The sequence below is a fragment of the Cloeon dipterum genome, chromosome 4 (assembly GCF_949628265.1).
Source record: "Cloeon dipterum chromosome 4, ieCloDipt1.1, whole genome shotgun sequence".
Lineage (NCBI taxonomy): Eukaryota > Metazoa > Arthropoda > Insecta > Ephemeroptera > Baetidae > Cloeon > Cloeon dipterum.
In genome coordinates, this window is record NC_088789.1 from 20,751,203 (window position 1) to 20,776,888 (window position 25,686).

Genomic DNA, 25,686 nt, shown 5'->3' on the forward strand with positions numbered 1-25,686 from the left:
ATTAAAACAAAGTCACGATAAATTGAACTTACATTTTATTCATGAAGCACAACGTTTGTGCAAAAAGTGTGCTACTAGAGCGCAAATCATGTGATATTTACAAAAAATGAGGAAAATACATTCATAAACTGTTTACAACTAGGTATTGCTCCAACATAGCGTAACAAGGCAGGCAGTAAACATAATAGAAATCTAGTAAGGCACATATTCATAGCGCTGACTAAAAACGATCAGCAACAATAATAATTGAGTCATGATTGGTATCGATTTAAAGAGGGTTTTATTATAATCTGCGCCTCTATCAATATCAGGGTTATTTTATCAAAACCACTTTTTCTTGGGCGATTTTTGGCTACTTTTCCCTGGAGAACTTTCTGCCTCCGAATCCTTTTCTTTGTCTTTTTTCTTCTTGTCCTTTTTATTTTTCTGCAGCAATTTTAGCTTCAACTTCTTCCCCTTGCTTTTTATTATCTCCTGTTTGGCCTCCTCTGTATTAAGATGGCGATCTGGAATCAAAATCAGAATTATTAAGGAATTTTCATCTAGGAGGGCTGGTAATGCTTACCGGTCATCTTTTGCCTGTGTTCCCGGACGCTCTTGTCCTCGTCAGCCTCTCTCTTGCGGTCCATCTCCAAGCAGTCAACTATTTCGTTTCTTTGTTCAACAACGTCGACCAGCCTGTTAATCAGCTCTTCCTCTAACGCAGCGTCCTCCTCAGTCTTGTCACGCTTGTGCAGCAGACAGCGTATCTGCCATTCGAGCTCAGCCTGTTGCTCCTCTAGACGATGCTGCCTCTTCCTTTAAGTTCAATAGAAAATCAGCATTTACGCTTCAAAATATTAATACTACGATAAAAAAAACTGCGATGCATAATAAGGATATAAAAAATATGATTTACTTGAATATTTTTGAATTTATCAATTAGAAACAAAATTGAAAATCTACAAAATTCTACAATAAAACAAACCGACTTAATTTATTTTGAATAATGGAGCATATAAAACCAACTTAACGATTTTATTTATTGATTTTTTTTAATTTTAATTTCTAACTACGTCAAATTATTGAATCTCTACTTACATGTACATAAGTTCTGCCTGCCTTCGGAAAAGTTCGTTCTTTTCCATGACAAGGTCCATTAGCTGCATAACCATTTCCTCCACCTCCACAGGCAGACTGCTCTCATCCTCTGAGCTGACGCTCTTTTCCAGCCGCGAGCGGATTTCCTCCTCAAGCCGCACGCCCTGCTTTTCAAGGCCTCGTTGTTGCACCTCGATCATTTCCAGCTCCTGGCGCGCCTCTTCCAGCGGAATCGGCACAATCTGCCTCCTGGTCGGGATGGGCAGGCCAGGTGCTTGGCGTTTTTTGCGCTTCCACTCGCCCTGGTGGCTCTTCTCAGGCGCCAGCTGCTGCCGCCGGTTCAGCTCGTCCTTGGTTTCTTTGGCGGATGAGCTGCCTGGAGGCAGTGGTGCTCGCCGGGTTTTTCTCGTCTTGCTCAGGGTGCCTGAGGGCGATGGGGCCTGTCGGAAGAGGATAAAATAGATTTAAGTCACGAAATTGATAAAAAAACCTTGATTGTAAGAGTTGGTGAAAGATTCACCAGAGGAGAAAGAAAAAATAATGAAATGGGAGTTTTTTTTTCAAATTAGAATTTTCGTTCTAGTTTTCGTTCTAAAATGACGAAGTTTAATAGGAAAATTAGAAAATGATAAAATTTAATTTAATATTGAACGTCAAGATAAAACTAAAAATTAGGAGGAAATTAAATCAGTTTTCTTAATTTGCGCAATTTTTAACCGGATTGTCGCTCTAAATAAATATTTTGAGCCCATATTTACTAACCTCTATGGAAAACATTTAACGATCAATTTGTTTAATTTATTAATGATAATCTTGAAAAAAAATAATCTTAAAATTTTTTGTACGAAAAGAAAGCAAAATAAATATGTGAGAAATATTTAACGTCATGACTAGTGGAAAGTTATCGATAAAATTTTTAAATGAGAAAAAATATTTCTATTTTGCAGTTACTCACCGGACTGGCATTGTTCGGCGTGACTGGTGGAGGTGGTGGAGGCGGCTTTTTCTTTTTTCTCAGAGAATTTAGGGGACTGCTGGCCGGGAGAGAAATTCTAGGAGCTGGACATGGAGAGCTAGGCACATCACTGAAAATATATAAAAATATAGAACAAAATTCCTACAGAATTTTAAATTCATACTTTAGGGTAGACCTATGTCGCGGCCTAGGTGTTGGCTGTGTTTGTGTTTCCTCCTCCTCATCTTCCTCGCCATCCTCCCAAAAGGGATTTAAACTGGGCTCCACTGGGATGATTTTACGAGGTGTGGGTTTCACTTCCTCCTCTTCCTCACTGTCAGAGCCAAACGGATTTAGAGAGATAACTCTCTTGGGGCTTTCTTTCTTCTCCTCTTGTGCCGGTTGCTCCTCCTCCTCCTCATCACCAAAGGGATTCAAGTCATCGGGGTATTCCTCCTTAGTTTCCTCGACAACAATTTTCGGCACCTCTTTATTTGTGTCTGTAGCGACCTTCTGCTCTTCAGGAGCCGCTTGCGATTCCTCTTCCTGTTTCATGCCTGCCGTTTCGCTGCTATTTACATCTGTTGTTGGCTCCTTAATACTGCTAATATTTTGTGTCGGCTCGTCATCAGCTTGCAAAAGCCACTTGCCAACCGCGGACGGCGGCGCGGTGGCGGGCAACTCTGGCGCTTTCGCCACTGCCGCTTCCTCTTGCGGCTCGGGCGCAACTTGATGCGTTGTTTCAGCCTGTGAGATCGCGTCGAGATCACGAGCGCTGCTGCTGTTGCTGGTAACATTGTTTTCTTCGTGCTTGGGGGCGGGTGAGGGCGAGGGCGGCGGGTGGTGCGCCTCGAGGGCGCTCTCGCACGAGGCGCTCCACTCGTCGTCCTGTTCCTGGTCGGGCGCGGCGCCGGCGTCGCTGTCCGTGTGCTCGCTGCCCTCCTCGTCGGGGCAGACCTCGCAGCAGAAGGTGTCCTTCTCTGTTTCGTAGCAGTTGGCCAGGCTGAGCTGGGCCCCGCAGCGAGCACACCGAAGACACCGCCGGTGGAACGTGCGGCCGCCGATCCGCAGCCGCTCCGCCAGGAACACCGCCTCACCGCACCCCGCGCACAGCTCCCGACGACCTAACGCCAGGACGTTCTGCTATTGAATAAAAAAATTAATTAAAATCGAATAAATAGCTAGGATTATAACTAGGGAATGGGAAAGGGAGTCTTACAATGTAATCCTCCATATATTTTTGTTAAACTATAGACAAAAAAAAATGATAAAAAATAATATTATTCATCGGCATTTGAGTCTGATTAAAAATATTTTTGTACAGAAAAAAAGAAAGAAATACACCAGCAGGATATTGTGAAATTTAAAATTAACGTTTTTTTAAATTTCACGAATAGCTACCATCCTGAACAAAATTCTGCTCATTCATTAATTTGATTTTTTATTCTTTATTTTATAATATCAGATAAAATCTTTTTTTAATACAATATAATATTTCTAGAGAAAAAAATATATAATTAATACATTAAATCATAAATTGTCAACCAATCGACTTTTAAAAGAACTACTGTCTCATTAACGAGTTATAAAATGGGAGTCAATTTTTAGCCATCAAATTTGTGTAATCAATCTTGAGTGGTTTGCCACACCAAAGTGGATTTTAGTGTTACAATATAATTCCGTTATCATTCTAATTGGATGAGGCCGCCGCGTGGGCGCGAGGCCGCGGGGAAACCGCGCCAGGCTGACGGTTGCGCTCGTTACCGAGAGATCGCGTTGTGACTTTCATTCACTTTTTTACCGGCAAATTCAAAAGTGGGCATTGAGATCACCGAGCGTGACTGTAGCAGAATTTCATGGAATTGATGAATCAAACTGTATTATTATATATCCTGTTTAGGGGGAAGTAGGGGGAAATAATTGTAGGAAGTGACCCGTGTTTACCTGCTTATGCTAGCAGAATATTTCTGGCTTATATTGGCCAATAATGTCCAAGCTATCATCCTGGGGAGCAAAAAAGTGCGAAATTATTAATGTGAAAAAGTTTTAGCATCAGAATAGAGATATGAGTTATATTTTTAAAAGGAAATGTGATTTGACAAAATGCTCACTGCAGAAAAAGGACTTTCCAGTCATTTACAAAATGTGCAAAACTATACAGTAAGCGTTAAGTTAAAACAGTACTCTATATTAATTAATTGAAGGTTTGAAATAAACAATGTCGACGTCCTGTTGGCATGGTGCGTCAGATTTGGATGAAATTTGCTGGAGGTGTTGCCTTAAATCAATTATTAAAATCCGCAATAAAATTATTTTGAATCTAAATTATGCCGTCTTTGTCCATCGAAATAGAAGAAGTGTTTTTCCATGGGTATTTCGACAAAAGGGAGTGAGATACGATGAATTCAGTTTCTTGTGGCGGAAATCGTATGAAACGACAAAAAGAATGCTAATTTCTGAACAAGTTAGTTTAAATAAAAAATTCCGCCTCCAAGGGGCAGGGGGTGGGTCTCAACCTCCAACCATACTATAAAAATTCAAAATAAATAATTTTCAATCAAGTTTTGGATGAAACCTACTTGAAATGCCCTTAATAATAAATTCACTATTTGCGGGGTGCTCATTTTTTTTAACATGGGCCACGATTTTCTAAAAAACATTTAAAAAATTTTATGTTGTTCCCACGTGTATATATGTTAAAATTTGGCTATTTTGGGTTTTCTAAATTAAATGTACTATAGGGTAAGCCAAATTTTTCTGTATCATTCAACCTGATTTTTTTGACCTTCACCTTTGACCTAAGAAATTTACTATTCTATTAAAAATCAACTTTTTCAAAATCGTTAAGTTTTTGGGTTCCTGTTTTTAGGAATATTAGTCCAACATTTTAGGAATTAACAGGCAATTTCGACCAACTCTGAGGACCTGTGCCAACAGGGCGTCGACATTGTTTGTTTCAAACCTTATTTAGAAAGTACAAAGTTAGAGACAGTTCAAAGAAAGACGTGTCACATTTTAAAATAACTAAAAAGTCCAGTCACCAACTTCCACCTACCTGCTTGGAATATTTTCTACCCCTGTGAAATCCACACAAGCATTTTGCCACATCATAAGTTTCACACTTTTTCACCTCCCTCAGGTGATGCACCAGAACTATTTTATTAAGAATACAAAAAAATATTGGCAATAATGCTTGTGATGGGACTCCCCCCAGTCATGCAATCAGCAAGGAAATTCACCTTTTTGGGCGGCGTCTCGGACTCTGGGGTGGTAGCAGGCGTGTTGACTGGACTGCCCTCGCTGTGTTCGCGCTTCAGAGGGCTGCCGCGGCCGGGCGAGATGAGCCCCATGGCGAAGGAGGTCTCGCCGAAAGTCTTGTAGAACTGGGCCACGTAGGTGAGCACAGAGAGGCGGTCCGGAACTTGGAACTCGACCATGTCCTCAGCGTCCAGCAGCGCCGGGATGCCCAAGTGGCGCTCCGCGGTCGTGAACGCCAGGTCATTGTTGTGGTAAATGTCTTTGCTGCTCAAGCGGTCAAACTCACTGGAAATTTAATCAAGAGGTGGATTTTCAAAAGAATGAAATACTGAAGAGATGGTAAAAATTGTAAAATCAATTTTAAAATTAGGAATTTAATAAATATACACTCTTTAGCACCAGGGAAGAAGGAAGGTCGAGACGAGCCAATCGGTGTGCGGTTTTCGCATTTTTGACGCTTACAAGCCGAGATTCATCGGTTAAAATATATAGTATACAAATAATAATTATAAAAAAGGTGCATGTTTTTAAGTTTTAAAATTTAAATATCTCATAACGAAAGGGATTTTATGTCTTTTTAAAATTTTCACACAATCTCTTACGTGGCTCCAGACTTGTATTATGGGGGTTATGAATTTTATGAAATGCACCGGCTTAAAAAAAGTCACGAAAAACACCTAAATAATTCATAATATGACCTTTGGCCTTGACCGATGACCTTAAATAGTGTTCATTTGATCAGGCTCAATGAGAGGAAAAATTAATATTTTATTTCTTAAATTGTAACACTAGCATATAAGATATAGCTTTTTTTTCAAAAATGTCACTAGAAAATTACAATAAGGATTAAATTGTTACTTGGTAGAACTATTTTTAACATACGCCAAAACTGCTTTTTTACATTTGACATTTAAAAAATATATTTTACTCAACTTTAAGGAAGTTTTTTTTTAAATTAAATTAACCATATCAATTGAGTCTAATAATAAAAACTTCCTGGACTTGATATGAAATATGATATTTTTTTAAATCTTCAACCGACGTGGAATTTGAGTTGAAAACTTACATCAAGTCTGGGCGGAAGCGGTGGATGAGGGCGCAGAAGGCGAGTCCGTCTCGCCAGGAGGTGGTCATGTTGTCCACCGAGACGCCAGGGTAGCCATCCGTGACCCTCTTGCACCAGATCTCGAGAGCTTTGGTGCCCCGGCTCATCTTGTCAGTCTTTCTCAGTTACTGCAACACGCAAATCCACGCAAATGAGACTCGGCTGCTAATCTCCGTCGGGTCAGACAGACAACAAACGCACACTCGGAATAATAGTTTAATTGGTGTTTGGTGCAGACAGGATGCAATTTGCGCCGCTGCCGGCGAGAAAAGAGCAGAAAAAAATCGAGGGTAATTTGACGAGCGAGCGAGAGCCAATAACGGGAGCAATCGGAGCAAAACTGGTCGCACCGAACCTTTCTCAGGGCAGCAAAAAAGTGCCGCCGCCGCCGTTCATTTCTGGGGCACACAATCAAAAAATAATAACACGCGACGCGCTTAGCCAGAAGGTTCTCACCTCAGCGTAACCGCAGCCGCTTTTATTTCGGCACACGAAAAGTTCGCCGCGTTCGTTTATTATTTTACACGAAAATTGCTTTCTGAAGCGTTTACAGTTTCATGAGAAATATAAACATTTAAAGATTGCTCTGTGGAAGATAAACATTTAATTCACTTCCAAAGTCAATAATGAGTTTTTGTGTTCGAATGATCTTTGTGGAAATTTAGAAGAATACCACAAGAGCTGTTATCAATTATTATTTGGTACTAGCATTGATAACGAACAGTTGTCTTTAAAGTTAGGTTAGAAGCAATTTACGCCGCACTTCGTGATGGGAAACGCGGCCTTGACCGCCGGCGAAGATGCGTCCAGTCGAATGTCACTTCACGCATTTATTTTGTGGGTCAATTGACTCTGGTCTCGTGAGACTCGGAAATTAAACATTCAATAAATTTTGATTTCCATTACCGCGTTTTATTTCGATTTTCTCCGATCGAGCCGGTAGGGGTCAAGAGGGCAAGTGGTGAGTCTAATCGACTCCCAAAACAAACAAGTAAGATTTCTCTGCGGACCTTGGGAAAATTATCCAACTGACTCATACGGCCTCTGTCTTTTATTATTTCCTCCGACAATAAAAGTAGCAGCTTCTTCTCCATTTTTGGTCTGAAAAAGGGAAGAAAAATTACGCCGAAGCTGCTATGCACTCAGCGGAAAAGAATAATGAGCCTGCGAAAGGTCACACCGGCTGGCGAGATTAATTTCTTTCTGCGCTCGCAGTTCCTTAAATGGAATCGATCGTTTGTGTTTGTTTGCTTGTTCGGCCTTGCCGCGAATTTGGTTTCGAAATGTGCAGCGAGGAAAGAAAAATAGCATCAACACGGTTTCAGTTTTCAGCCTGGGAAAGCGATAAGCTGCAGTCAAAATAGAAGCTTTTAGAGCCGTGAATGAGCCGCGCGCGGCTAGATAAAAAGTAGCCCGCGCGTCGTTAAAAGTAAGAGAGGCGCGTGTTTTTATTGGAATCGGAGCCAAGAGTGTCAATCAATGTACGAAAAAGGGCAATTAAACGGAGCCAACTGTTAATTTGTCCTGCGGGCCAAGATTGATTTCCAAATCAAATATTTTTGTTACGCGCATATATAATATACGCGGTTGGTCTTCTCGAGAAGTTGTTTTGCAAGCGCGGCCCTGAAAGGTCACCTGACTACCCGCCGCAGAGTGAGAAGAAATATAAACTCATGTGTGCTGATGCCGGCGAGGAAACATAGTCGGCCGAGCCTGGCCTTAATTCTCGCCGCGCTAAATTTATTATTGCGGCAACGATCCTTCGATTCCGTCGCCGGATCTCGAGTTTCAAAATGCTCATGGTTCGGAAAGTCATGCATTATGCTCTGCAGAGAGACTAAAATCAAACGCTTCCAATGATATCCTATAATATATTATATAAATAGCATGCGATAAGGTTAACGCTCCCTAAGATAAAATGGTTTTACTGCATTGAACTTTATCGGTGGGAAACTCAAACATCAGCAGAGGAAAACTGACATAAGTATTCTCACATTAATCACAGTGGTTGTTTTATATTAAATTCCCATGATTTATTTAAATTTACCTATTTTTATTTTTTGTAAAATTATCACAGGAGCCGCACTGATGTTAGTGATGTTGAAATAAATATTTGATGGATTTTTAAAGTCTCGATTTCACCCATTTACAGCAAGTTGCAACATAACTTTAGAAACATTTTGAAAAACCATGTCTGAAGGTATTGTTTGCATTTCACAACAAGCTGGCTTCTTTCGACATTGTTTTTCTTCAGCCTGTGGGAGGCAAAGGTGCCCGTCGCTTTTTTCTCGACTTCTTCAGGGTGTTGACGGGTGATGGAGTCTGAACATATTGTGTGTTAGTTTCGTTGATAAGAGAAAAATATAAATAAACCAACAGGGGCGGCTGGTGCGAGCGATTGAGTCGGCTCTTTCCTGTCCCTTCCAGTACAAACTGGGCTGCTCGTGTTATTATCGTTGTTATGATGTGCCCGAATCGACATTCTAGGGCTTGGACGTGGAGAGCTAACAATAATAAATCCGGATTGAGACTGCGGTTGAATTGGAATTAAATGCGAATACTACATGAAAGTTCTCGGTCTTGGCAACGGCCTCTCCTGCTGCTCCTTTTCACAAGCGGACTTGGCAGGAAGGGTTTGCTTTCGTATTTTTACCTCTTCCTCCATGTCCGCGCTGAATGGATTAAGCGCATCTCCTTTTTCGGAACTTCCCGCTTCCACTCCTTCTTCGTCGTCTCCAAATGGGTTTAGTTCGTCAGGATATTTGTCTTTAGTTGCTTGTGCGTCCATTTCTAAATAGTTACTGAATTTATATGTTCCAAACAAATTCTCACTGACTATATTTGCTTATCACCACTTAACCACCAAACGCATTATTTCCGTCTTTCCTATAGTTGGCCGATGATGGTGGCGCTATTGTGGCTTGTACCGACACCACTATGCTTCCTTTTTGCATGTTTCCCATTCTAAAAAAATGTTTCTCATGCGCACACATGTTTATTTTCCCCAATTAGCAGGTGAATATCAATCAAATCATTTGTCTTTTCCTAGAATATATTTTCTCATTATTAAGAGCTGACGTTCAAGTCAATGACACTGTAGACAATGCAGATAAATTTGAAGCGGCGGGCAAATTGCGGAATTGGCATTGAAGATGCCTCCAGGAATGACTATCCGTTTGGTGCAGACCTTCGTAGTTCCGAATAAAGCCGCAAATCTCCGAAAATTAGCTGCAGAGCGAAAACAAGGCGGAAATTTAATATTTTAACCACCACCAAAACAAATTTCGCACTTCCCCGGTGGCCCTAGTAGGTTTTCAGGAATTTCCCACTCGGGGAAGACGCACTGCGAGCCGGATTCGGTCGCACGTGTGTTGCAATGTTGCGAGAATAAAGCAAGCAAGCGAGCGCGCAATGGGAGAGCAAATTGAGGATAAACGCGAGTGTGCGGAGGTCAGTGTTTTTATTTTCCTGCTGCTGGCAGCCAAAGGAGAAGCTGAGAAGAAGTAGGTTTTTTCTTCTTCGCTTCAGGTCCCGCTACGTTCGAGTGCTAATCACATTACGGGCAGGCGCAGGCCTCTTTATTGTTGTTTGTAAAAACCGACACTGCGCGCGGCTGCTTGCTCGCTCGTTTCTACCTCGCGCCTTTTCATCAAACAAATTAATATTCACGGCCCGAAAAGCTGCGCGTCTCCTCTGTACCGTACGATTTCGCTTTGTTCCCAGGCGGCGGTTAATTTTTCAAAAGTGCGGCGTTTCCTCACCTGACACACTAACTCTGGCACTAACTCTGGCTCATCGACAGAGGCGTATCGAGAAAATCGTCTGCTCAGAGGTGATCCGATTTCGGTGCAGAAAAAAGGGTGGCTCATTCCCACGCTTTCTCGATTTGAAGCAGATCGGATTTCACCCTTTCGCCGTCTGCTTCCACCTGGCCGTTTTTCAGGGTGTGTTGCTTCGGCTGAGCCGACGGCAAACGCGATGAATTCGTCAAAAGTGCACGCGAGAGAATGGCGTGCAATAAAAATTGGGCTCGCGTGTGTGAAAGAGCAGAAACGAGCAGTGGATGAGCCCCGGGGTCCGTTCCTCGACCCAACCTGCTTTTCCTCAGCCGCCCTGAGCGCACTTGTTCCACGCAAACCACCCAGAAACTCATTTCATCTGCGTGCATGCGGATATTACAAAAATTGCTTCTGACGAATTGCCAGAGTCGTCGATACAAAGCTTTCCAACTTGTTGAGATAGATTTGCATAACAGCGGAAATTTGTTTTCTATAATTAGGAAGACACGCACGAATGTGTTTAATTATATAAACAAGTGTTGAAGACGTCATTAATTTTTGATACATCAATATTTTGGGATGTCTGTTTATGTGATCATCAAAGAAGCATAAAATATGAATTTCCGAAACTATTTTAATCCATTTAGCTTAAAGTGTCAATTTGCAAATTTATTCAGCATTTGCCACACATTCTTTAACGTTTATTTGGGGTCTTCCCACTTTTCTATTCCCTATCCTGAACATTCTTGTTAGTTTAGCCCACTTCCAGTAGTCTCTGCCAAGAGCTTGCCAGTCAAATAATGTTTGACCGTGCTGGCTGAGGGATAAAATACCCAGATTTTTGGTTGTGTCTACTCTAAAAAATAATTACCTTTTGAGAACAAAGGAAGTTTGCCAAATGCAAACTTCTCTGCCAAAATAAAAAAAATAAATAAATCAAAACGCTTTGTAATTTAATAAGTTAATCGATCAAAATATATTATTTTTTCACATTTAATATAATGTTAATTCTACGTTGCGGTGTAAAGAGGGATTGAAGCAAAAAACTCGAGGAAATAATTAAAAAATATTTGTTATAAATTGGGTCAAGGGAAAAATATGTAATTCGGTTGTTCTATAATTTGGCTTCAACATATATATAATGTATGCTTTTGAAGTATGAAGTGTCTGCCGGCTAAAATTAAAGATTCATTCCGATTCCCTTGCATCTACGAAAATATCTTTTTACACGATGAAGAGTTTAAATCTGCTTGCAAAGGTATGGGCTAAATCTGATATAGTAGCTGGGTCCACTTATTGCAAAAATAGCCTCTCTCCTGAAACATCCATTTTTAGCAGACACGGAAAGAAAACAGCAATTTCACCATTTAAAAATTTTGGTAAAGGGCTTTGAAAACGAAACGTGTCCCAAGGGCGAAAAACAAGATATGCAAATTGCGCTTATTACACCAAACTTTCAGCATAGATCAAGCATCTCTTCACTTCCGCTCGTCCGCTAATTTAATTTGCATTCACGCCCGAGGCAGCTCGCAGTTTTTTTGCGCGACGGACGGTTTCTAAAATCACAAATACATGCGGGTCGGTGCGCATGTATAATCACGGTAACAGCAGCTAAATCCGATTTCTCGCTCCTCTGTGTATTAAACCAAACGCCGAAGCCCCCGTTTTAATCATTTCCGTTCCACATTTTAAAAAGTTGGCTACTACTCGTTTTAATTGTGTATATGTACTTCAATTGGTGCGGATATGCTGAACAGCACGCCACGATTTTATCTAAGGTCTAATTGTCCGCCACGCACTGCTGATGAGCCACAAAACTCATTCACAAGAACGAGCGAGTTTTTTTCCATTTTATTTTGCGTGAAGGCGCAGTGATTTTTACTCGAACAAATTGAAGCAAACGTTCGCGGCACGCAAGGGCGAAAATAATTGTTTTATGGCGCAGGCAAGCGAGGATTTTTAATAAGTGTAAATTTTTATGAATTTTGACAAGAAAAGAAATGCAGGATGAGAGTGCGATGGAACCGGCGACCCTCCTTGTTATTTTTTCACGACGAGTCACGACTGCACGAGAACAGAAACACAAATTTGCTTTCACGTGTCCGCGCACCTGTACGTGCGTGTAAGTGTAAAGCGACGAATCAATCGAGTGCAAAAAGCAGTCACCGCAGCGGGTGGGACGCGCGCGAATTGAAATATGACGGCCGGAAACAGCAGCCCAGAACAGTTATGGAAACAAACAATCCGGCGCTGACTCGTTGCTTTCTATTCAATTTCGGTCACGCCTTCTCGCGCTTTTCATCCCGCGTGCGGTGGACGCGGCGAGAATCGCAAATCGCCGCCGCCGCTGCCGATAATTATCTCTCGTCTCTGCCAGCACCAGCAACCAGCAAGCGCCCCGAATCGTAAAAAAGCAAAGCCTCGGGTCAAGAAGCGGCGACCCGCTCGCAAGCAGGTCAGCAGGAAGCGCCAAAAACAAGCACCTGCTTCGTTACTCACTCAGCGCGCGGCCCATTTTCTTTCAGCTGCCGCGTTTTAATTATTGTTATTTTCCTAATCTAGCAGACGTTTCCTTCTAATTTTGGTGCTCAGCCGTCGGCAATTTCGGCGACTGACCCACAGCTACGATGAGTGCAGCTCGTGCTCCGTGTTTGCGCATTAAATCATTGGGATAATGCGACAATTAGGTTCGAAAATGTGGCTTATTACGCATCAGCGAGACAGCTCTGTCTCGTAAATCCCCCGTTTAGAGTTCAGGCCACGAAACGTAGAGAAATAAACATAATGCAGTAAAAAGAATGGCTTTAGAGAATGAAATCACCTGCGAAAGATCTTGTCAGGTGAGGTTTTTGCACAGAGTACTTTCCCATGTTTGTATTTTTAACCAAATGAATCCGAGGAGTCAGCAGAAAATTTAACCGTTAACAATTTCTGATTGGTGTGTATTTGTTCCATTGTTAATTATGCAAATATACAAACATTAAAACAATAACAACAAATGGATCTAATATATGTGTGAATTTAATTGGAAAGAAACACTGACCTCTTTCGAAAATTCTATTCTACTTTAGAAGCTTCTTATAAAATGAGTAATTTAATAACAAAAATATCACGAACCACAAGAAACGCAATGGAAACATTTTTTTAACTTAAGTCAAAATATTTCTCAATCGGAGAATTTAACTCTTACAAATTTAAAGCTAAAATAAATTTACTGTTTGTTGAATTTTTAACTATATTTTATGTTCTAAAATTTGGAGACGATTCTCTAAGAAATTTAAACAGCAACCTGGGTAAATTTTAGGCTCTTTCCAAATTTTCAGAGTATAATTAAAGTAAATGATTTTAGAACATTTTTCTGTAATGATCCACTTAATATTTCTGCAAAGCATGGAGGAGTGTTTAATTAAACAATGTCTATCCGCCTATTACGCCAGGAATTAATTTTGCACACGCCACGCTTTTCTGTGCCAATTTAAAAGATTCAGACCAGCAAGCCCGACTTATCTGCCCTAATTATAACGCATTAGCATTATTTATGATCGTTTCAAAGCCTGACAACCATAATAATTCTGGCAATTTCAATTATTGCATTTTTGGGTCAGCATCGCAGCAAGGTGGCCTCGAGGCTTGGCTCGGCAATTTCCGCCGTGGTCGAAATTGGACAGGTCTTGCGCGAGTTGCGCGCCGGGTTAATCTCCGTGGGTCGTGCAGTTTTATATAAATCCGCATAATACACGTCCGACCGAACGGTATCTACTATTATGCTGCGCAAAACATAACATTGTGCGACTTACTCAATGGTTTGTCTTTTTGCATAATGTAATAATCTATAGTGGAATCTGCAAGTGCAGTTTGAAGCGAAAGCGACTTTATGGCTTCGCGAAAAATATTAACTGCCGACGAGTCTCGAGTGGCGGATTGCAAGCTAAAGAGGCAATTAACGTTTAGTTAATTAAGCCGCACAGCAACAATAGCGCACTGCAAAGGGCAAAAACCTTTTCCATACACACGTGCCTCTTTTTTTGCCGCAACAACTGAACTTTCACTTGCGCGTTAGACGGCAACAAAACACGGCAAAAGTGTATAGCCATTCAAAAACTACAACAAAGACCCGCAAACAAGAGAACTTTTCATTCGGCGCGTGCACTCGATTCGTTTCCAGGCCCTGCTGAAAAGTGAAACCTGTGGCTGCGGTGCAAAAAGCTGGAGCTGCATTTGATTCAATAATAATTGTTTGCATTGTGCAGTGCACTTTACTTGAAACGATTGTCTCGTGAATAATTAGCATTGCCACAGCGACTCATTTCGAAACTTTTTATCTGCAGAAGCATCTCTCGCGCGCTCGCTCGGCTCGGATCGCGGACTCGGGTGTGTAATTTAATTTTACATCGAGTGTAATTTCGCTTTTACAAAAGCAGCCATTAAAAGGGTCCGCCGTGTGTTTTGAAGCGGTGAAAGTCGCACGGCAAAATTACTTCAGCATTATATTTATTATTCGACTTAATCAGCGCGCTGCTCGCTCTCTGAGACGTGCAAGACCATCTCGTCAGTTTCTTTTTTCCAAATCAGCCGCGCCCGGCCTAAAAAAGCAATAAACCCCCGTCAATGAAACTCGTAATCGGCACACGTGCGCGCATAAGGTTGCCGATTTCTAATTGGATCCAACAAGCCAGTCGAATTTGACCACACATATACTTTGGAATAGGCGGATCGGTTTCATTCTTTAATGAGAAAACGCAAAACGAAACAAATAAATTAGCTGCGAGATAATCCAGCTTTGTTGTTGTATATTTAATTGTTTTGAATGCTCTCAGCGGCCTCAAAGCGTTCAAGAAACTTAAATTAAATGATTTTGACTGTTATCAACTCTTAAGATATAGTTTATCTATTAAGTAAAAGCTCGTTACATTTTATTTGGAGCGTCTTAATAAAAATTTACAATCATAACTGAAATTTTTTTCCAGATATGCATTTTTGGAATAAAAAGGTGCGGTTATTTAAATGAAACCGTTTTCAAGATATTCCAATGTTAGGAAAACACGATACAGTCTCTTTGTCAATTTTCTGCCTTTTGCTAACCTGAATTGAACGGTTGTGAAAACTCAGAATAAATATTAATATTTACATTTATAATCAGCTGACATTTCCAAACGATTGGAAATCTGGCGCGAGGAGATCACGAAAAAATGTTAATGATTATGAAGTTACGTAAAATGCAAAGTAAATTTTTTGTTTCGTGCATTTGGTAACGGCACTTGACTCTCGCTGAGCAGCGGTCACAACTGAAATATCAGGAGCCAACAAAGACAAAGTGACTTGCAAAATATGAGCGGCTGCTTTCCTTGTTTCGTTTCCTCCCGGGTTTCGCGTGTAAAACTTGTGCGTTGGCCGCCTCATCTTTCGACTTTTTTGGACTGCCAAGATTGATGGCGTTTTATTCTTTTCACATTACGCTCGTTTGCGAAAAGAGCGTGGGTCGGAAACGAGATTTTGATGATCAAAACAAAGCACAGAAAAGGTGCCGAAGAGAAGAGATCCGCGGCCGGCGATCGTTCTTTGTTCGAATTTCATGCATCATTCAATTTGAATAAAATGCCTTATGAAGTGCGCGCTTATTATTCAAAAGAGCGGATAATGCATGCAATATGTCGGGTTGAAAGAACAGCTAGGAATGAAATAATTGGCCCGTGATGCTTGCAAACAAGATAAGCAGCACGAAATGCAGCTTTCCGTTTTATATATACGACTCGCGACTCAAGCCTTTTGCAATCTTTGCTTTGCACCATCCGAAAACTACTTATGCACCTCTTGCAACGCCTTTGTGCCTTTTGATAATGGCCTTAAGCGATTTCGGCACGCAATTGTTTAATAAAAATAAACAAGGAGTTGGTTTCTTTTCTGTATTAGTAGTACACATAAGAGTTGTAAGAAAACAAACACAAATAAAGTAGGAACCTAAAGTTCAAAGTATAGAAACAGGTCGTCTCTTAATTTACAAAAGGGCGGGTGCGACTTTTGCGCTTGGTTTCTATATTTTCTCAAAAAATTAGAGCCTTTTGGAAGAAAGATCCTCCTTTTGTTATTTGACTTTTTCATATTTTTCTACTCCCATGTTTGAACAGGGAAGGCAAACAACAAAAAGCGGCATGTCAGAGGAAAACCAAGAGAGCTTGTTGCTCACCAGGTTAGTTTTCTGAAATCGCCCGCAGCTCCTTTGCTTTCAAGAAACACACGCAAGCACAAAATTAGTCGGTCGGTCGGCAGGCGAATGCAACTCTAAGCTCATGCGGTGAACAAATATCGTTGACCTTAAGTACGAGTACGTGTAAATTTATGTCAGAAACTGTTTTCCGAAAAATGCAGTTAAGGTTAACTTCAAGTTATTATCAAATTATTTCTCAATAATTTTATTTTCAATATCTTGGAAAAAATTTTCACTCTCAATCTATAGATTTATTTTCCAACTAAACAGTATAGTTTTAATTTCATTCAGTCCCTTGCAAGTAAAATTTTATTTAGTTTCATTTTAGCTTCTGTTTGGTAAGACCCAACAACTACTGGAATTATTTATAGCTGGTTAGACGAGGAAGAAGTTTACTGGTGGAGCAATCAATTGGAAGAATTGTATTTAATTGAGTGTAACGATCTGTAATACCCTGTTGGTGGCTTCTAGACTAGAGTGAAAAAAGAACTCATGGAAGGAAATCTGATGGAAAACAAAACGAGAGCCAAAACTTCAGCTATTGAGTTTCTCTTTAAATCAACAATGATTTTTAAACAACTTAAAAATCAATCAAGTTTAAAAATTTCTAGACAAATAAAAATATGATCGACTAAAGCTCACCTTTAGTGACGAAAATTCGAGACGAAATACAGCGATATAGCTGTGTCGGAGCGATAGGTTCGGCTTTGGCGCGAGAGAATCAGCGACTGACTGTGTGCGTGTGTTTGTTGGTGCAGGTCGCCCCTTTCTTCATCGCCCCCTCCATCTAGCATTCCCCTCTAGCGGCGGCGCCTGCTAGACCTCCTGGCAGGTCGAGAGGGAAGGAAAAAAGACGAGGAAAAAATATAGAATCCCCACAGGCTTTGGTCTCTCTTTCGTCCGCGCCGCGCAGACAAAAGGTGACCCAACGCACCCTCGTTCCCCTCCCCTGCCTCCTTCAGTCGGTGGAGCACACTCTGCCTTTGTTTTCTTTGTTTGCTGGATGGATTCCCTGAGAGCGGGGTACTTGAGTTAGAGGATCTATTCTGCTGCTGGGTAGAGGAAAATAATATAGATGTTGACAAGAGATGCACATTTCCAAGTTGTTTTCGAGGGGAACCCAAGCTTTTCTCGGAATAAACCAACCTGCCGGGCCCTTGCCCTCAATTTATTCTTTTGGCTTGGCAAATGAGCCGCTCACTGCTTCTCTTGATGCCACGGCTGAACTGCATCGCTCATTTAATTGGTGGTAATTGCTGGGTAAATAAAATGGATTTGAAAGGCGAACAAAGGAGCAGCCTCCCCCTTTCAGCCCGGGTCCATTTGCACCTGGGATTGCGTCTATAGAGCGAATATCATATTTATAATGGCTCACTAAGAGCCATTGAGGCGGCCGCAGAACGGCCTTATTGTTAGTTCAAATTTCCAGCAGCGTGGGATCGGGTTTAGCGGTTGAGAGTGACGAAATCCGAACGACGGGATTTCTTCTACAAATTCATAATTTTAACGCCGGACGGATATTTTGAAATGAATTTTCAATTTATGGTGCTGCCTCGGATTGTTTGGAGCAAACTAGACCTTTTTACCTGAATCGGAAGGTCTGTCTGAGTGAGCGGCGGCTGCTTTTGAATCTCCAGTTCCCTTCAGCCCCCGCTCAGCGGGCCGCAGGCCAAGACGCATACATTTTCAACCCGTTCCAATTAGGCAGCCTTTCGGCTTTTCCTTTTCGTCTGATTTATTCAAAACACAAGCGAGTGAGAGAGAGAGAGAGAGGCGCATCAATGGATGGGCAGCGGGAGAGGAAGCCAAAAAAGAGCTCGCCGCGCTCCATGGTGCGTGTATGGCTGAAAAAATTTCCATAAAAAACAGTCGGGCGCGTCTTTTCCTAGCCTCATTCAGGTTTGAAAAAGACGCCAGGCAGCGTGCTCGAATTTCACAGCATCACGAAAGTGAATTTAATGCCTTCATTTTCTCGGGTGATTGTTCGCAAGCGCAGCTTTTAAATTTTAATTGTGAGAAATGAACTTGCCAAGGTCGACGCCGGCTTTAGTTTCTCCCAGAATGGAGAATTTGAATTTTTGATGTGATTAATTCACACCTATATAGTTCAAGCGCGACTGCAGCAAATTAATTTCGCACGCCAGATAAGACAGCGATTGTTGGTGCTTGGCCAACGTGCGGGGAAAAGCGAGCGGCGGCGCTGTTGAGAAAACGTTGCGCCAGCTTTTTATTCATTTTCGTTCGTGAAACGGTAGCAACGCAAGGCAAAAAGGCGTTTCTTGGAATCGGCCAATTTTGCAATGTTGACCGAGGGAAACAAAACATTTGCTTTTGGCATTGGCCGACAATTCGATCAATCGGAGGAGGAGTGGTGCAAATTCGCATTGACCTCGGGCGCACGCACGCCTTGTAAATAGAATTAAGACATATTTCTGCTAAATAACTCCAATTTTTTCCAACCGAGAAAATTACTTCTGGAGCCTTGAGGAGTTGTCATGTTTTCTAAGCGAAATAACAAGTCCTGGCCTAGACAACAAAGGCGGCTTCAATTCGCTCGCAGCTGCTAAGCGCGCCTGGTCGTGATCACATTTCTTTGCTTCTGTCCGACCAAAATGTACACATTATCATCCACCTCCATCGATTTTTCGGCTCTACCTGGCCTCCCACAATTCTTTTCTCTCTCTCCAGTCGTTTGACGATTTATCACTTCAATCTTGACAAGGAGCGAAATGTAAAGCGCAGCCTACGGTCTCTCGAGGGAGCAAACCTCCCCCATCATTGTGTTCGCAACCAAAGACGCGCACTTCAGGCTGAGCGTCGATTATTTGCTTTGGATCGTTATGACCAATTTTCGGCATTGAAAAAGAGCAGTAAAACATTAATGCGTCTGATATACGCACGAGTCAAGCAAAGTCATCGCGGGAGGTGAGCAATATTCCACGTGCACGTGAGTCAAAAAGAAAACATTGCCACAAAAAGATAAAAAAAACGAACAGCTGCACTATCACGGAGAAAAACACGATCGGGAGAGTGAAACCGAACTGTTATAGAAGATATTTCTCGCAATGTTTTAGATTAGTTTAACGGAAATCGCTAGTTTAAGTCTGAGGAAGAATAATAGAAGATTAATGGAAAAAGGGCATGCATTCTCAAGGCCAAAATTTATTGAATGGATGCATCTCCAATTAAATTGTGAATTTGAATCAACAGGCAAAAAGTTTACATAAAAAATTAGACAGACTAAGCGAAATTAGAGGTATTTTTCTGGCGTCAGTCATGCAGACTTTCATGAAATTACTGAAATTAGAAGAAAATCACAAGTTAAAAGTTTCCAGCTATTGATGGGGATTTCAATGATAATTTAAAGAGTGCGCATTTTGTTCAATCATTGTGAACTCTGAGACCAGGCACTGCTTAAGTGACACCAATGCCAATGTAGAAATAAAGTGGTTTGAGGAAAGTTTAAAAATAAACCACCAAACAATTTGTCTCGGAAAATCTATTTTATGCCAAAAATTTGTTTCTTTCACAGCAGTGTACACGTTTGTTATATACGTTGGGGGTGGTTTGAACCGCGGGGTTTCCGTGTGAAGTAGCCTCTTGAAAATTGTCAATGAAAAAGCTAAAGGTCGATAGTCCTTCAAGCTTAGACAAGAGAAAATTCTTTTCATTATTTTGCAAACAAAGAAAATAGCAGAAGTGTACGCGTTTGTCATATACGTTGGGGGTGGTTGAACCGCGGGGTGTCCTTGTGAATGAAGCCGGCTCTCGAAAATTTTCAATGAAAAAGCTAAAGGTCTATAGTCCTTCAAGCTTAGACAAGAGAAAATTCTTTTCATTATTTTGCAAACAAAGAAAATAGCAGAAGTGTCCGCGTTTGTCATATACGTTGGGGGTGGTTGAACCGCGGGGTGTCCTTGTGAATGAAGCAGGCCCTTGAAAATTTTCAATGAAAAAGCTACAGGTTCATAGTCCTTCAAGCCTAGACAAGAGAAAATTCCTCTTTTACTGCCTCCAGCTTTTTACAACTACTCAAGTTTTTGTTGTAAAAATACATTGTCCTTGTTCACTTAACAGGCTCGACAATTTCTCAACGTAAGTGGTACAACTTTGTGACGAAACCCAGTATTCCTTTTGTTCCTATGTTGCGTAAAAATATTTTAAACATAAAAAAGGTGTCAATTTTAAAATTAAGCTTCAATAAATAAAGTTTCGACTCCAATATTCTACGAATTTCCCCCTCAAACCGAATTGTTTTGCTTTATTAAAAGCCATTTATATTAATTTTTGGTGTTGAATTATTCTTCCCCTGACATCTACATGAGACGAAATTTAATTTAATGCGTCAGACAAATTTTTCCTTTGAACCAGCATGATTTGTAAGTTCTGTGCAGCTGAATGAAATGAAAAGAATTAGTGTGAGAAGGCGTCTGGCCGCATTGAACGTCCTAATTTGAAGACGAGGGAAATTTTCTAGTGGAGAAAAAGGGATTGTGCGCGCGGCATAGACTCTTTGATTCCACCCCCACGCGCGCGGGCACTTTAATTTTTCTTGGCTCGCGTGACCTTGGCCGGGAATTGAATTTTTCTCGTCGGGTCCGAGAGCGAGAGCTAGCCGATTGAGCTGCGGGGCTGCTTTTGATTCACGGCAATCACAGACGGGCCTCCCAAGCAGCCCATTCTTTCCCAGCTTGTTCTCACTCCCCGCAGCCGCAGCCACCGCGAAGGTACAAAAAAAAGACTCCCCTGCTCATTATTAAATGGACGCAAGGCCCATAAAGATAAAATTCCTACAAAATTAAGACGCACGAAGGGAGGTGAGCTGCTGGGAATGGAGCGTACGCCGCGCAGATAAATCTCTTGTTTACGCTGAACGATAGATAAAGAAGAAAACCGGGCTTTTCAAGGAAAATCTCCGTCTGTTCGAATCGAAGTAGAAAAATAATAGGATTTACGGACCCAATTGCCAGCCGGCTTGCGATTTAGATCGGTCGCTATAAAAAATAATGGCGAGGTGCTCCTTTTTCGCTCGATTTATAGTTTCTATGCGTGACATCACGCTAATTTGATATTTTGACGTCAAACTGATTTCTCATTTTCAGCAGTGAAGCAGAAAAGCAATTGCACTTTTAATTCGTGGATCATGCAAATTTCTCCTGCAAAAACCGCAGTGAATTTTGCTTTCTTTCGATTGAAAAAGATGTGAAGCGCATGGCTGCGGACGAGTCTTTAAACCGAATCGGTCGTAGATTATTAATATTGAATTTCGAGGTCAAACGGAGTGATTTAGAAAATAATGCAGAGAACGCTCGCGCAATTCCACTGCAATAAAACGGAAATTGCCTCCGATAATTGCTCGTTTGTCCCCACAATAAAAGCAACAAGCAAATCGACTTGCAGCTTTCCTTGAAAATTCAGTGAATGCAGCTCGGGAAAGTCGGTAATTACACACCACTTTGCCGATGATGAGCCGCGTGCTCTGCTTCTTTAAAGACCTTTACTTCGATATATACCGCGCAGCCGGGGAAAATTAATTTTGCCACTGGCAGCCAAAGATCAAAGTATATAGCTTGACGATTAATTTTGTGCATTTTTCTCAAAACGCCGAAACTAGACGAGAATATTAAATTTTAAGCTCAACGACGACGAAAATGATGTTTTATTTATACAATGAAAAACCCTAACAAGATCAAGCATGACAAATGGAAGCTATAAATTCAGGTAAACATTCATCCTTCACTCAGGTACACTGGAAATAAGGTTAAAGCTAAAACCCAGTAAATTTGTAAAAAAACGCAGGGATAAAACATCCCTAAAATTTACAGGATTCTGCCTACGAATTTTTGTCTGGAGGGATTTGTCACCAAGAAATAGCAAATACAACCGAATTTCCCAATTCAGAGGCACTTGAATTTCGGATTTAAAATAAAATCTTTAATAGGCAAACAAATGTAAGGGATCAGTGACTTCCAGTGAATATATCGCAAAGAAAATAATGTCACACGTTTCGGCCCCGTGGGCTTCATCAGTAGTAGATTCAGGTTAGTCGTAAAAAAACAATTTTCGACACTGTTGAACTCGTTTCGCCGAGCTGAACTGCTTTCCTGCTGACACTTAAGGTGGTTGAGGTTTAAGGTCAAGTTCACTTTCTTTAATGTTCAAAATGAAACTAAAATTTTAAAGCGTAAAAATCGATTTTTTTTTATTTTTAGTCTCTTTTAAAGAGTAAAAATTATCAGGAAAAATGAGTTATTTAGCATAAGAATAAAATTATTCGCTTTAAATGACATTAAAACGTTGAGTAAGCCTAATCTTTGCTTATTATAATCGTCAGATTTACAAAAACTGCATACCAGTCGGCTATAGTCTCGACATCCTGCAGGAAGTGACAACAATGGTCTCAGGGGGGTTACCTCTTTTACCCCCTGGAAAACAAAAAAGTGTTTTTTTGTTTCAACCACTTTTTGCAATTTTTATCACCTTGAACGTATGTTTTTCAAGTTGCAAGCTTGCTGAAAATCATGTTTATTTTGTTGAGAGGAGAATATCCCTCACAAGCCAGCAGTCACGAATATTTGGAAAGATCGCGACCAGAATAATTAAAATCAGCAACGAAGACACTGATAACCTGACGTGACAACCCATCTAAATTTTCAAGAAAGCAGGCAAAATTAGGACTTCAAATTGGTCATCAACTTTAAACTCTTGCAAATATTATAGATAACAGGGAAACCTTAAAGGTTGGATTTGACCTAAACTTAGTGTGCTTTAGTAAAGAAAAGTTTCAAGATGATATCGTTAGCTCAATCAAGGCTCCTTCTGCAAGAATTCGCAAACGACCAATTAAAGGAAATAATACTGTTTTATAATAGAATATTTATTACAACTATTTCCAGCATTTGTATGACTAATTTTTTCGTTTGATATTTTATTTACAAATTAAGTGATATTTTTATCAAAACTCTTGACTTCATACTATAATCATTATTTTGCATAAATAAAAAGGCAGACTTCCATCTGATATATTATGAAAATTTCGGCATTTTTCTCTTTAGCCACCTGTTGCATCAATTTCGAGCCGGAAAGGAGAGAAATTTTGGTGAACAACGGAATTACCGGCCAAACCACACACCGCACTAATAGCATTAGCGGCCTACTTCCACTCTGACCAATCCATCAATTTACATATCGCGGCGCCGGGTGCAATTTTTATTGATTGGACCGATTAGAAAAGGAGAAAGTCAGCTCGCTGGTCGACGAACGCACGCGAAAAACGCCTCCGAGAGCCGCGCGCATTTGAATAAAAATTTTTCAACCGCCGCTGGATAATAATTAACCATTATTTTTTGCCCGGCAACCGACACAGTGTTCCGTGATCAGACTGCGACCCGGGATTGTCGAAGACAAAGGGGACGCGTTATAAAAATTCTAGGCACACATGCGGATGATGTCAACGGCGCAGAGAGGCATAGGAATCGTGCTTTGTGTTTTGTCTCCACACACATACACACACATCTTAGTCAGTGGGATGACAGAAATTCGCATGACGTCACCCCCACCTAGCCCGCGGGGTCGTTGTCGGCAAATCCGATTCTTTTTCTTCTGTTGCTCCTCTCGCCTCTGGGCCTCAAATTTATGGACGAATGCACTTCACGCGTGGACTGACCTTTGACACCCAAACGGAGAGCGTAAAAGAGGCGGATGTCGCTTCACGAGAAAAAAAGATAAATATAATCCCTACAGGTGTTATTGATAATTCTTCTTTTTTTGGTCTGGAATGATATCGATGTAATTAAGCTTTAATGTTCTCAGGTTACATAAATGTTCATTTTTTTAAATTTTTTTGCAGTGGGTCTGCCTACTAAAAATCTTGATTTATTTCGCTATAAGAATTTATTCCCACAAGAGTTATACCTCATTATATAAATCTCGAGAAAAAGGATAGAAATTAGGCTAAACAAATATGGTCGAACCATGGAATTTCCCGAGAAAATCGGAAAATTCCAGAAAATTATATAATTCTATCACCTCTATCACAGTGTTTTGGTTATTGCACACTGCAATCCACGAATAAAATTGACCTAATATGCTAGATTGATCAATATGCACTGTACCATTTCATTACGTAAGGTATTATCCTTTTAATTTAAGGGTGAAAAACACCACTATACGCATTTACATTTTACATATCCGGGATCTCTCTGCTCTGGCGAGAATTCTTCAATCGCCTCTACATTATCCGGCGGAATCCGAATCGGGACAATTCAATCCTCCCGTTGAAATGCAACAAAAATCGGATCTGCGTACCTGTCAGGGTGGTTTTTCTGTCACTCGGAGCAGGAGCAGCTGGAGATCATCTCGGCACAACACGACCGTCCACGAGCCAGCTGACTGGTGCACTGCTGGTTTGTTATTTCGCCACGCCCGCGCATTTCTTATTGTCAGCTGGCTGGCAGTCGAAGTCGGGTGCTTAGGCTGCTCCGCGACATCCACGTGCCACGCTGTTTGCCTACATCACACGACTTACAATGAGTGTGCTATCTGTTTATGCAGGCATGCCGTAATTTAATCTTCTGTTGACGGAAGGAAGCAAGCAATATTGTAGTAAAGTTGTTTGCAAAATAGGGCATGCACATAGAATTATGTTATCCAATGCGAGCTGCTTGCTTTGGTTTTATTAGATTATGAGCTCAAACTTATCTATCTCTTTTCAAATATACAAACGCTTGATTGAGCACATTCCTATGCTGGTTATGAAACAGTATTGCAATCATATTCTGATAAATATTATGCTGGTACAAAATAGAAGAATTATTTTTTGTGTCCAGGGTGATGGAAAAATTGCCAGCAAGTTTTAAGACTTTCTCTTAGAATATTGCCTTTGGTTTCTTCTCAATGAAAATTTAACTATATAAAAAAAGAAAAATATGATAACTTTCTTAATTTCTATTTTTTTGGCAGGGAGATGAATGACGAATGGGGATGGGACGAGTGCCCCCCAAAACCTTTCAGTGCACCAAGATTACAAAAGTTAGCGATTTTAATTTTTCGCAGTTCTGACGGTTAATAGAAAAAATTTGGCAATCACATTTACAAAAAATCTGTAAGTTTCTTAAGAGGTATTTCTCTAAAACGAAACACTAAGCTTTTATTTATTTCAGCCCGTATGGGTCTTGTGGCCATTTTAAAATATTTAAATAAATTGGAAATAATTTTAAACTTGAAATTCTGAAGAAATGACCCAAAATTTCCTTAACTTAATTTTTATCCAACCAGGCTCCTTGAAAAAAATTAATAAATAATG

At 40.8% G+C, this 25,686-nt stretch overlaps 1 protein-coding gene across 3 annotated transcripts; it reads right to left on the bottom strand.

The window, feature by feature from the left end:
- Positions 1-17: 17 nt before the first annotated feature.
- On the bottom strand, positions 18-24,795 carry MICAL-like. 3 transcript variants are annotated; one of them, XM_065488113.1, is made up of 8 exons: positions 24,690-24,795; positions 6,360-6,526; positions 5,275-5,578; positions 2,220-3,178; positions 2,036-2,165; positions 1,081-1,520; positions 566-798; positions 18-506 (listed from the first exon to the last, which is right to left on the bottom strand). In XM_065488113.1, the coding sequence occupies exons 2-8, from the start codon at positions 6,503-6,505 to the stop codon at positions 322-324; spliced, it is 2,397 nt and encodes a 798-aa protein (XP_065344185.1). In that variant the 5' UTR covers positions 6,506-6,526; positions 24,690-24,795; the 3' UTR covers positions 18-321. The 3 variants fall into 3 exon arrangements, with proteins under 3 accessions (XP_065344185.1, XP_065344187.1, XP_065344184.1); XM_065488115.1 differs by lacking the exon at positions 24,690-24,795 and adding an exon at positions 17,025-17,158 and having other exon boundaries at positions 2,220-3,175; XM_065488112.1 differs by lacking the exon at positions 24,690-24,795 and adding an exon at positions 17,025-17,158.
- Positions 24,796-25,686: the final 891 nt, after the last annotated feature.

What these genes read in the sequence shown, in the direction of transcription:
- MICAL-like (XM_065488113.1), bottom strand. Translation starts at nt 6,505, where the DNA reads ATGAGCCGGGGCACCAAAGCTCTCGAGATCTGGTGCAAGAGGGTCACG. An exon ending in CCGAGACGCCGCCCAAAAAG is followed by an intron (nt 3,179 to 5,274) that starts GTGAATTTCCTT and finishes TTTATTCAATAG; the next exon opens with CAGAACGTCCTGGCGTTAGG. An exon ending in CGACATAGGTCTACCCTAAA is followed by an intron (nt 2,166 to 2,219) that starts GTATGAATTTAA and finishes ATATATTTTCAG; the next exon opens with TGATGTGCCTAGCTCTCCAT.